The sequence below is a fragment of the Marmota flaviventris genome, chromosome 1, assembly GCF_047511675.1.
Source record: "Marmota flaviventris isolate mMarFla1 chromosome 1, mMarFla1.hap1, whole genome shotgun sequence".
NCBI classification, from domain to species: Eukaryota; Metazoa; Chordata; class Mammalia; order Rodentia; family Sciuridae; genus Marmota; species Marmota flaviventris.
Window position 1 is genome coordinate 164,246,952 of NC_092498.1, and position 13,424 is coordinate 164,260,375.

The 13,424-nt window shown below is 39.8% G+C and overlaps 1 protein-coding gene across 3 annotated transcripts in view; it reads left to right on the forward strand.

Annotated features, from left to right (window-relative positions):
- Window positions 1-3,265: 3,265 nt before the first annotated feature.
- LOC139705029 (ERV-BabFcenv provirus ancestral Env polyprotein-like) overlaps window positions 3,266-13,424 on the forward strand; it is a 42,804-nt gene continuing 32,645 nt past the window's right edge. For all 3 annotated transcript variants that reach the window (XM_071609209.1, XM_071609212.1, XM_071609215.1), the window contains exon 1: window positions 3,266-3,377. In XM_071609209.1, coding sequence (XP_071465310.1) covers window positions 3,288-3,377 — 90 coding nt within the window. In that variant the 5' untranslated portion in view covers window positions 3,266-3,287. The remainder of the gene's footprint in view (window positions 3,378-13,424) is intronic.

Sequence of the window (13,424 nt, forward strand, 5' to 3'; positions counted from 1 at the left end):
ATTCTTCATCTGCCTCGGGCATCCTAAATCCAACTAATGTGTTACTCTTTGCCATCTGAATTTTTGAGGTCCCTAATCTATTTCCTTCAATTCACCAATCCTTGCCAACAATTATGCAAACATTTGCACCACTTTCAATGGCTAACGCAATGATAGGTTTAAATCTATATACTTTCTTGCAATGCTGCTGCAACTAATTCTGTAAATACAGTAAAGTAAGATTCAGGCATTGCTGAATGTTTTACAGTATTAGTTATAAACCCCTAAAATAATTTATAATGGAAATTATGAGATGTCTTTCACTACAGAGGATATTGGTAGTAGGCCCAGTGACAGAACATGTGTTCATAGGAGCCCACAACTGTATGTATGCAATACACGTACACAGAAAAGGGTTCTATTCATTTAACTCAAATTTATTCAGAAAAGTTTTATGTTATTTATTTTCATGAGTTTTAGACAAGATCTTTTTTAGCACATTACAGAGGCCTGGAGGGGCTTTCTGCATAAAAGACAAAGCCAAGCACTGTTATTGCAAAGTATAGTAACTCAGTGTTTTGAGAAACATGGCCAAACATATTTGAATATGAAGCCATCAGGCCAAGAAATCTTGGTGTCTACAGCTGAGGGCAAAATTGGCAGTTGGATTCTTATTATCATGAGATTTTGTGCTACATTGTGGCTACAAGGTCTAGCCTGCCTTAACCTAACCAGGATTCATATGCACGCAGCAAAAACATTTAAGATGCAAATATGTCATATCACTTATGTACTGGTAGAACATAAGGCATTAGAAACCTGGTATGAAGTTCTTTGGTGGGCCCATTACAAACTGTGTGACATTAGTTAAAGTACTTAAACTTTCTAATGCCGTTTCTTCATCTGAAAATGCCATAGAAATAGCATCTACCTCCTACAAGTTGTCATCAAGTTGTCATGAGGCCTAAATGAGCTAAGACAGGTAAAATCTTGGCACAGTACCTGAAACAATAAATACTAAATACATATTAACCAAGATTATTACCCATTTTGTCTGACATTTCCATTATAAATCATACTCACAAAATCTACATCAAATTCCTCAAATAGATACTCTTACAAAATAAAAGTGTGATGCACAAATGGTTTTGCCCCACACCACCTAAATATCTAAAGCTCAAAGGTAAACTAAAACCCAGAGACCATACCATAATGAACAATATGGAGGAAAAAGCTAAAATGTACAACATATAGCAAGAGATAGCTATAGCACTGATATTCACGCTAAGAAAATGACAGTTTGGACAACTTACCTTTAGGAAATATGAGGAACTTGTCATCCTTTGGGGTGCTATTTGGTGTTTGGAAAGAATTTTTTTACTGGAATAAGATCTAAGATCTAAGAAGATTTCACCTTCAAAAGGAAGCTTTGAAAGAGCATGAGGAGGCTTCTGTCACAGTTTGACTTCTCACCCCACCCCCACCTACAACACACACATATTTCAGGTAATTCAGGGAGCAGCTCAGGAAGCCTTCTCATTATATTTTTTAAAGCTCCCTTTCCATCATTAAAAAGGCACACATTGCTAATAGGTAAACATCCTTCAGTTGAATAAACTTGAAGCATGACTATTCCTAAGTAAAGTTGCCTTCATTTCCCAAAACTCCTGGGCACACTTAAACTGACGTGTGAAATTCCATGAACTCCAGGCAGTGGGTAGAGGATTGCTAAAGTGCTTAAGCCTACAACAGGAGACTCAGTAAGAGACAGACTAACTGACTAACCCACAGACGAGCAAAATCTTCATGCCTAATGGCAAATTATTTTTAATAAAGAGCCAATCAAAAATTTACTAGAACATGAAGGAGACTTTAAGAGACCACTTAACACAGGCTGCCTGAGTGGGATTGGCTGAAAGTGCACTACCATCGAAACACAATACTTTGGTGATCTAAAACAGGGTTGTACCCATGGATTGTCTGAGAACCCTTCTTATCCACCACAGTGACTAAAGCATGTTCCCAACTGCCACCAGATTCCCTGACAGTATCATGATTCTAAGTCTCAAGTTGATCAGTAGAATGACTCAAATGTCCAATTAAATTTTGTTTGGCTAAACTATGATTTTATTTTTTTTTTTTATTTTTTTTTTTGACAAGAAAGGTGATTTATTAAGCTAATAAAAAGTGATGTGAGCTGAGCTCATATAAAAAATAACCAGCCGGACAAAGACTTTAAAGAGACATCGACCTTTTTTTTTTCCCACCGAGAAGGGTTTTGTCACTTTTACCCATTCAGCACTAATCAAGTGGCAACTTAGGGGAGAGTGGCAAGGTGTAATAATTACTGCTATATAAAATTAGACTTCCACCTCGGGTGGGATGAGAAGGGGAAGGAAATAAATATCGAGGCAAACGGGAAAGGTTTGGAGCCCGAAGTAAGCCCCAAATGCTGGAGGATCTCAAAGTCTTCCGTGATAAAAGCAGTACTCACACACGCAGCTTGGTTTTGGGGGGTGGGGGGAGGTAGGAGTTCCCGCTACTTAAAATGCCTTTCCCATTTTCCAGGGGAAAATCTGCCTAAATCTCTAAATGTCTGTTAGTGAGAACTCCATTGTGCTTCCTACCGCAGCAGTAGCGCTACAACGCCTGTATGCATGAATTAAAGGGGAAGACGGCACCTCCAAAGTCATCTCCTGTAATTGTTTACCTAATGCTGCTCGGAGACTCTGGGGAAAAGGCAGGTTTGCAAGATGAAGTGGTGTGTGCGAGGCCTCTCCTCATACACAACAGGATGCCACTTTAATGTCCAAGATGCTGGTGTGTTTCAGTGAGCACAGCACTTCAGGACTAATGATGCAATCAAGCCTCTTGCAATCAAACAGCCTGGGCTGGGGAAATAGTGCTATTTGCAGCAGCCGCTGTGTCGTGTACTAAAATTTTCTGCTGCGCGCCGGGGCGCCTGCTGCTTCCTCCTCGGCATGATGCTTCTCCCGCGACTGCCACAGCCGCCGCCGCCGCCGCTGCCGGGCTGAGGAGAGGGAGGGAGGGGCGGCGGGCCCGCGGGGGGGGCGAGGCGGGCCTGCTCTCAGCCTCCCCCCCGGAGAGCGGCCGCCCGCAGGATGCTGCTGCGCCCCGGCTCTCCGCGTCCCCCCCTCGCCGCGCTCCGCCGCGATCCCCGAACGTGCGGAGGGAAGAAGGAGGGCGGGCGAGGGAGGCGCGGGGAGGGAGGAGCACGGGGGGAGGAGGAGGCAGAGGAGGAGGTGGTGGTGGAGGAGGAGGAGGAGGAGGACCGCGCTGCCGGCGGAATGGGAAGTTTGACAAATCGCTCCAGAGGCCGGAGGAGGAGGGGGCGGGGAGGAGCGGGCCCTGCCCCCCCCGCCCCGTCCCCAGACGAGGTGCGCGGGGTTCGGGGCTGGGGGGCGGGGAGAGGGGGAGAAGGCGGGCAGAGGGGTGGGAGGAGGAGCGCGGGAGCGGCCCCGGCGGGTCCTGCCCCGGCCCCCGCCCCCGGGCAGGGGGTCACCGCATCCGGGGGGGCGCGCAGCCGCCGCCGCGGCCCGGGGCTCGGCGGTCCAGTCTTCTGCCCGCGGCTAAACTATGATTTTAAATCATACTGGTATTGTTTAAACAGTGTTTAAGAAAAAGTTAACTCAAGTGAGAAAAATTCATGTACTACTTCAATCTTGGCTAGTATCTATCCCTACAGTTGACACAACTGTTTTATTTTAAATGGATTGTAAAATGTTACCAGAATGACCTTAAGATCAATTTTATAACTGCACTCTCCTGGTACACAGGAAAAGTAATGTCCAAAGAGAAGCCAGTCAAAAAGAAAAATAAATCTCATTCAAGGGTGCCATCTAGCGGGCAAATGAAGTGGCTCTAATGTTGCTAAGCAACATTTGGATGGCTTGTTTAAAACCCCAAAGTCTTGGAAGAAACTTAGTTCAGTGTTTCCCAAAATACGTTCCTTGATAACAAGATCTGTCATCAAATACATTAGAGACGTGCTGGGTGAAACACTGTGGAAAAGACATCTTTATTATAGGCTATCTTGCAGACTTATATATGTCAACACACCCTGGGAATCTCCAAAAGGAGAAATGGCATTTCTCACTTATATTCGTTCAGAGACACTCTTTACTTGAGTATGCCTCTAAGCTCCCCATAGAACAGTGGAGTTTTTTAAAATAATGGGAGAAATGCTGATCTAATCCAACTCCTGCCTCTAAGTTTTACACATGAGGGCTCCAGCAATTTAAGCAATGTATTCTGGTTCCCAAGACAGTCTTATAAACTGTCAAGGCCCACAGAAAGTCTTTCTCTGTAACCTGAGGGGTAGATGTAAGTGGGAGACAGACTATGAAGTACTCCCCCTTGTTCCTCTTCTCTAGCATTAAAATTCTACTGTGAAAGGTCAGGACACTTCAAGTTATGTGCCTGTTAGAAGGACATCCTTTTGCAGTCAGATGAAATATTGATTTTAAAACTTAGAATCACAATTTTATTCCAAGTTTTAACAATTTTAATCTGGCTATAGAGTTATATGAATATTATACGGTCAAAAGTGGTAGCTCATCTCTGTATGTTTTTGTTATTTTTCACTGAAACACAATTTTAAGAGTGTATAAAACATTTCTGATGCCTCTCAGACAGGTCCCATTTGAATGTAAACCTGAAGAACAACCACAGTGCCTAATAGTGATTGTAAAAAAAAAAAAAAAAATCAAAGAATTATAACCTAAAGCTTTAAGAAGAACATGCCTTACACTTGTCCAACTTAGGTAGATATTATGTGGGATGATAATATTAAAATTACAAAGGCAGCTTCCCAGGCAATTGTTACAAAATGTTCTGAAAAGTATGTTTTCCTTTGGAAGTAAATGCAACATCTAAAACATACATACACACACAATTGTGGATGTTGTATTTATGGGCATGCCAAGGAACCTATGAAGCTGTTGGCCATACAGTAACTTTCAGAGTATTTTGTTCAGGTTAAGACTGAGTGGCCTCGGGTTACACATCTTCTAGGGTCAGCATGAACCACAGCCAAGTCTCCAAGTCTGACACGTCTCAGTGTTTTTCACCACTGCACCTTACATGCTGGCTATTCTGAAACAGAATTATGTGTTCACAAACTCTGGTTCCATAGCCTACTCCCTACTCTCAAAATTTAAAAATGGGTTGATAATAACTTGAAGATTTAAAAATAAACACAAGGCATGTTTGATATTTTTTAAATCATTTTGATGACTAGTACTTTTGATGACTATACTTTTAGTGCTAGATTAATAATTGAAAAATGTTTATCTCCTCTTAAGAAAATTCTTATTTAAAAAATTATTTAAGAAAACTTAAGGTTTTTTATTTAAAAACAAGAGCAGGAGAAAAGAAATCACTCTCAATATCTTTGGGCATAAATTTTTTTCTGTACCAAGAATTGATTTTCAAAGGATATAGTCCAAAAGCAGAATTATAGGATCCAAGGGTAAGATTCACTTATATTGACAAGCTTTTTTGCCCAAACTTATACCAATTTATACCAAATTTGGAACTTCTTAGCCCTAAGTTATGAATAGGAGACTTGAAAGATAACTGTAGGTGTGATCACTCCTCATTCAGTCTATGTCAAACAATCTTAAGGCTTTGGAAATACTCAATTTGTTTGCACACAAACATGGTCTTTAAGGTAAGAGTTTATATGTGCAATACAAATTCTAAAGATGTCCTGAGCTCTAAAATCCTAAGTTTTCAACAGGATTTGTACATCTGGTATGTGAAGAAAAGCTCTTAATTAGGAATTCAACCGCAAAGTCTTAACATAAACCAATTGCTATATACGGACTGGTGTTTTAATTGGATTAACAGATGCCCAAGTGCAAAGTGGAAACCAGACAAAAGCATTGTCAGTTAGGCTGGACAGGTTGGGAAAGGGCCAGTGCCCAAGTATGAAACTGTCACAGCTCGGCACCGGAGTTCTGGCTATAAGTTCTGGCTATAATTTCTTTAGGTCTGCCCTGGAAGGCTATCCCCTTTTATCCTGCACATGGATTAGGCAATATGATGGGGTAGCTCTCAAGAGGCATGAACTAACCTGAAATACTTTCTATATCCCTATTTCAAAGCCCCAGACTATACTCAGTCCAAGAGTAAATGACATTCCTCATGAGTCCCAAACCACAAAACTTTCTCATTTTTTCACTTCCAACATATCACTTTATAGCCAGTGCTCCTTCATTTTATGAACTTTCTTAAGGACCCATGAGTATTTCCAAAGTTTTAACTCTATGCATAGCAAATTCATTGAAAGGAGGATCCACTTTTCCTTCCAGTATTTCCAAAGACTACTGATCAACTGATATGCCATACATTTGCATAATCATTCATTCATTTATTTAAATATTTTTATACTCTTATTATGTGTCAAATCCAATGTCAGTGTCCAAGAAGCTGAGTCAGTAACTCTAACCTCATTTACTTATCAATTGTATGATCTGGGGAAAGATAGCTAATTTCTCTGAGCCTTTGTTCTATGAGATAATGGTTCCTGTCTCACAATATTAAATAATAGTATATACATCCTAAACAATGTGAAATAATATAAAGGATATTGTGTCCAATACCTATCAAATATTTTAAAAGTAATTTAAAGTTTAAAAAAAAAGGAATTTAGTTGATTCTGGTTGTAAAATATTGTAGCGATTATTAAAATACAATGTGTAAAATATAGCTTTATATTTAATATACAAAATAGATCTATTCAACTGAATTTCAGTATAAGCAACAAATTCTAATCCCACCCCCTACTGAAAGATAAAGGTACAATTAATCTTAGCAACTGGAAATAACCATCACTGTTTTTTGAACCTTAATCTTAAGAGTCTCTCCTTTCTCCATCTTCTCATCTATCTTTACCTTTCTGACACGGCGAAGGTGGCTTCTGAGACATACCTGCTCAACACAGTTAGAACCAGAGTTGCTGATGCCACAGGAGTTGGCCACTATCCTCTGGCATCATTTATTAATGACTAGAGTACCCAGCATGGACTCCAACAATGTCACTGCACTCAGTCCTTCTTGTTCCCATCCCAAGCCTTCCTAGTCTTCCAATGTTCTCAGCATTGTTACAGCTTCCCTTGAAGGCTCAGGACCTCTTGGCTGCTTTCCTATCACTGAAGCTTCACTCCTATCAGGCTGCCTGCAACCACTACCAAATTCTCCACTCAGAGAACTAGTGAATGTGCATGAGCTAGTCTCCTCAAGCTGTCCTGGAATATACATATTCCTCCTGAGAAACTTCTCCACACTTTCATATGAGATTTCTGGATCTGAGGAGACATATCTATTTTCTGCCTCCATCACAAGAAATGGGACAGAATACAGGGAATCTTTTCTTAGAAACCTGCCTGCTTTCCAACTCCAACCTCTTTTGGACCTCATTTTTCTTCCCTGTAGGTTGAATTCTTTCTCTTCTTTGGGTGGGAAAACCTTTTTCTGCCATTAGGCATTCTCTACTGTGGCTTAAATACTTGTTACTCAAAGTGTGGTTTGTGGACCAGCAGCATGGACCACCTTGGAGCTTATTAGAAATGCAGAATCTCGGGCTCTACTCCAAACAGACCTGATGAACGAGAAGTCGTATTCGAACAAGATCCCCGAGTAAGTAGAAACCTCATTACAGTTTGAGACACAGTGGCCGAAAGATAAACTCCAAGACAATTCTTCCAATTGGACCTTCATGAAGAAAGACAAGAAAAAACCTCTTTTCCGACAAAGCTGGTCATGGAAAATCAAACCCAGCCTGTTGTCTAGATTGCTACAATTTTAAAACTCCATCTGGAATCCCAAAAGTAAGCCTTACCCCTTCCATAGAGAGAATGAACGGACACTTTTGAATTGTCAAAAGGAGACTTGTAGAGCATCTAGACACAACAATTCACTTACCACAAAGGAAAATCACACTGGTTGATATTACAAAAACAACCTACTATATATTTGTCCCCAACAGGTGATTAAAAATCAACTTGAAATGAAGTTAGTACTCAATAAGAGTTGGACACAAAATTGAGTTGACTATGGCTTTGAGATTAATAACTCACAATGAAAATTATATTAATACGAACATAATGGAGGCATAACTTTTCTTTCATTAATATATAGAGTATTTGCTCTTGATAGCCAGAAAATTTCACAATTTATCTTTTATTGTTATAGTCAGTGACTTAGTATCTAAGAAGTTATTTTTCTTTTTTCTTTTTTTAAATTTGTTTAGTTATACGTGGAAACAATATCTTTATTTTGTTTATTTATTTTTTATGTGGTGCTGAGGATCAAACCCAGTGCCTCACACACGCTAGGCAAGCGCTCTACCACTGAGCCACAACCCCGGCCCCAAGGAGTTATTTTTCAATGGAGGGAGTCTTATGCAGAAGAAAGTTTGGCCATATGCTTAAATGCTTACATGTGACCTTAAGAAATAATCATTTAACATGTTGGTGCCACGCTTTTGTGCTTCTCAGTTTCCAGGAACCATGAGCCAAATAAACTCCTATTTTTTATAAGTTACCTGGTCACAGGCATTTTGTTACAACAACAGTTAATAGATTAACATACCTTATATAAACCTCACCACATACATCAATGGTAGTCATTTTCGTTTTTAATCTGATTGTAGTACAGGGGGTAATTTATCATCTTCCTCTACAAAAAGGGAAAATGGACTGCCAGAGATTTTTCTTTTTTCCATTCTTCTTTGTTATACATGACAGTAGAATGCATTTTGACATACCAAACATACATGAAGTATAACTTCCCATGCTTGTGGTTGTACATGATATGGAGTTACACTGGTCGGGTATTCATATGTGAACATAGGAAAGTTATGTCTGATTTATTCTATTGTCCTTCCCATTCTCCTCCCTCCCATCCCCCCATCCAATCCGGTGAACCTCCACTACCCTCCCTGCATCACCCCCCATTCCCCCACCTATTTTAAGTCAGCATCCGCATATCAGAGAGAACATTCAGCCTTTGGTTTTTTGGGTTGATTTATTTCACTTAGCATGATAGCCTTCAATTCCACCCATTTAACCACAAATGCCATAATTTCATTCTTCTTTATGGCTGAGTAATACTCCATTGCATATTTATAGCACATTTTCTTTATCCATTTTTCTGTTGAAGGGCACCTAGGTTGATTCCGTAGTCCAGCTACTGTGAATTGAGGTGCTATAAACATTGATGTGGCTGTGTCACTATAATATGCTGATTTTAAGTCCTTTGCGTATATGCTGAAGAGTGGGATAACTGTGTCAACTGGTGGTTCCATTCCTAATTTTCTGAGGAATCTTCATACTACTTTCCAGAGTGGTTGCACCAATTTGTAGTCCCACCAGCAATAAATGAGTGCACCTTTTTCCCCATATCCTCACCAACATTTATTGTCATTTGTGTTCTTGATAATTGCCATTCTGACTAGAGTGAGATGAAATCTCAGTGTAGTTTTTTTTTTTTTAATTTTTATTGTTGGTTGTTCAAAACATTACATAGTTCTTGATATATCATATTTCACACTTTGATTCAAGTGGGTTATGAACTCCCATTTTTACCCCATATACAGATTGCAGAATCACATCAGTTACACATCCATTGATTTACATATTGCCATACTAGTGTCTGTTGTATTCTGCTGCCTTTCCTATCCTCTACTATCCCCCCTCCCCTCCCCTCCCCTCCCCTCTTCTCTCTCTACCCCCTCTACTGTCATTCATTTCTCCCCCTTGTATTATTTTTCCCTTTCCCCTCACTTCCTCTTGTATGTAATTTTGTATAACCCTGAGGGTCTCCTTCCATTTCCATGCAATTTCCCTTCTCTCTCCCTTTCCCTCTCACCTCTCATCCCTGTTTAATGTTAATCTTCTTCTCATGCTCTTCGTCCCTACTCTGTTCTTAGTTACTCTCCTTATATCAAAGAAGACATTTGGCATTTGTTTTTTAGGGATTGGCTAGCTTCACTTAGCATAATCTGCTCTAATGCCATCCATTTCCCTGCAAATTCTATGATTTTGTCATTTTTTAATGCAGAGTAATACTCCATTGTGTATAAATGCCACATTTTTTTTTTATCCATTCGTCTATTGAAGGGCATCTAGGTTGGTTCCACAGTCTTGCTATTGTGAATTGTGCTGCTATGAACATCGATGTAGCGGTGTCCCTGTAGCATGCTCTTTTTAAGTCTTTAGGGAATAGACCGAGAAGGGGAATAGCTGGGTCAAATGGTGGTTCCATTCCCAGCTTTCCAAGAAATCTCCATACTGCTTTCCAAATTGGCTGCACCAATTTGCAGTCCCACCAGCAATGTACAAGTGTACCCTTTTCCCCACATCCTCTCGAAATCTCAGTGTAGTTTAATTTGTATTTCTCTAATTGCTAGAGATGTTGGACATTTTTTCATATATTTGTTGATCAACTGTAATTCTTCTTCTGTGAAGTGCCCGTTTGGCTCCTTTGCCCATTTGTTGATTGGGCTATTTGGTTGGTGTTAATTTTTTTTGAGTTCTTTATATATCCTGGAGATTAATGCTCCATCTGAGGTGCTGGTGACAAAGATTTGTCTCCCATTCTGTAGGCTCTTTCTTTTGTTTCCTTTGCTTTGAAGAAGCATTTTAATTTGATACCATTCCATTTATTGATTCTTGATTTTACTTCTTACACTTTAGGAGTCTTGTTAAAGAATTCGATTCCTAAGCCAACATGATGGAGATTTGGGCTTACTTTTTCTTTTAATAAGCACAGGGTCTCTGGTCTAATGCCTTGGTCCTTGATCCACTTAGAGTTGAGTTTTGTGGCTGCCAAGGATTTTAAAGCAATTTCTTTCATGTCAGTAATTACAAGAGTCAATTTCACCTTCTAAATTCTCATCAAGGACTTTGTTCCTTAGTTGGAGATTTCAATGCAAGGTACCAACCACCTCAGTTTACAACGAAGATAATAAGTTATACTCAGAGACGTCCCTTTTTTCCAAATGTCCTCTTGTACTTTCAGATAAGTACACTCTAGCACTATATTTTATGCAAGAAAATCCTTTCTTTCTTCATATCAAGTCATATGCAGAAGCCTAATAGAGCAAACAGGGCATCCACATTACTCTGGATCAAACAGAATAAGGTGACCAAATGCCCTAGCCTGTCAGGTCTTATTCAGTGGCAGATCCTAACTCACCCCAAGAACTCTAAAATTCCCTCAGGACACCTTTAAAATATACTGTCTCTGATGCAAACCAAGGGTTGGCAAACTTTTTCTGTAAAGGGCCAGATAACAAACATTTTCAGTTTTGTAGGTCAAATCATGTACTGCAAATACTACATTTGGCTGTTATAGCTCAAAAGCAGTCAGATAGTTTGTAAACAAATGGGGATGCTAGTCCTTCAATGAAATTTATCTACTAAAACAAGTACCAGATGGATTTGACCCAAGGGCTAGAGTTTGCCAACCCAAATCTAGAGACGTAGTTTTTATCATTTCTTGGTTTATGTAATGTTTAAGATGTAGAAACAGAACATATTGCAGAAAATACCTAAAACTGCATTTGTTTCAACTTAAATTTTTATTTATTTTCACTTTACCCACAATATTTACCAAAGTGGTTCAAATATGAAAATCATATCTTACTCATTCACCAGGGGGCTGTTTAAGAACTTAAAACTATGTTTTTCTCCATAAATCATGATCATCTCAAATGTAATCTTTCACACATGGTGAATTTTAATTCTGAGAAGATGTATTGCAATCCTACATATCAATCCCACCCCCCCCCTCAAAAAGTTGTGTCTCATACATATCTCATGAAAGTAGGTTTTGCCCCTATTTACTCAAGTGTAAGTAGCTGATACTGAAAAATGGGGCAGAATCAAGAGTGTTTCCTTAGAATAAACATTATACCAGCATGACTGGTGATACAGTAGGTATGGGAGAAAAAAATTCGGGTTTTGTAGTAATTTTTTATACAACATCCTAGATGCTTCCTAGGATATTAATATATATTTATAGTTTATAATTATGTTTCACATCAAATCATATTATATCATATTATACACCATACTGATAACAATCAGGGTCTCTACCCTAAGGGTTCATGGAAAGGGGTGCCCAGAAACCATGCTGTATTCATATGGCCATTCCCCAAAATCTAGGCCTGACTGGAGCGAAGATGAAAACTGACCCACACTGGACTCCTCCCACATTCTAGCAGGGTCCATAAGAAATAAATTCAAGATTATGGCTTGGCAAATTTTATCACATAGGCAGATGCAGAAAGAGCGGTACTCAGAGCAGCAGTGGAACATCTTGATGGTTCTCAGGTTCCCACCTCCAGTACTTCCTCAGGACCAGGAACATCCAGCACTTGGATTCTACAAGTTGCCTTGTCAGGAAAAACTCTTTTCTGATTAAGCTAGCTGGGGTTTCTAAAAAACAAACAGAGTCCAAACCTCCACATACATTTATTTCCCTGTCTCTATTCTCATTCCACATTCCTAACCACACTGCTCAGTCTTCTCCAGAGAGAAAGCAAACGTGCTTCATTAGTTTGATCTGCAAGTGAGGAAAGCAAGTTCTTCTAAAACTTGTGTGGAACCCTCAAGAAACTACCCCTGTATTCATATACCCTTAGACTCTTGCAACTGGCAAGCACCTTTTTATAGATAGCTGATGAGAATAACAGATTTTACATAAAAATGGAAAAAGTTACCAAAACAGGTAAAAGACTGAATGAAATGTAACCAACAAGATGTCACCTTAATTTCTGTGCCAAAAGAAACAATTAAAAAACAGAAGAACATCACAAGTGTGCCCCACTCCTGGACTGTCAAAACACAACAGCTCCTGAAGACTTGCTATAAACTCAGGTGGTCTCTTTGTCATCTACCCTGCAGCTGTTGAGCCAGGCCAGCGCTGGAGTCAAGCACTGCTTACAAAGTTGAAACATCCTTTCCCCAGGCAAACTGAAGAGGGCAAAGCCAGAATGTGTCTCCAGTAACCAAGCTCCTGAACTTGTTATTGACCACTGTGCTCTAACACATGCCCATCTGATCTCTCTCCATCTCCCCTATTCCCTGTCCACTGCACCCCACACCCTACTCAGAATCAATCTTCTTTTCTCTAATCCAGCATCCTGTTCCCAGACCAGAATGCCAATTTGGTTATGTCCCACCATTATACAAAACCTTTAGTGGTTTCCTAAAGCTCTGGGATAAAGTCTTGACTAATCACCATGGTCCACAATATCTTACAAAATCTTTCCCTTCTGCTCCTCTTCATCCTCACAAAAGCTTCTCTCCATCTTGTCTATTCTGTTCTAGGTATTGTAGACCTAATTAATTCAGTTCCTTGTTTGCATTATCACATTTCAAGTGCTTAAGAGTCGCCTGTGACTATGGCTTCCA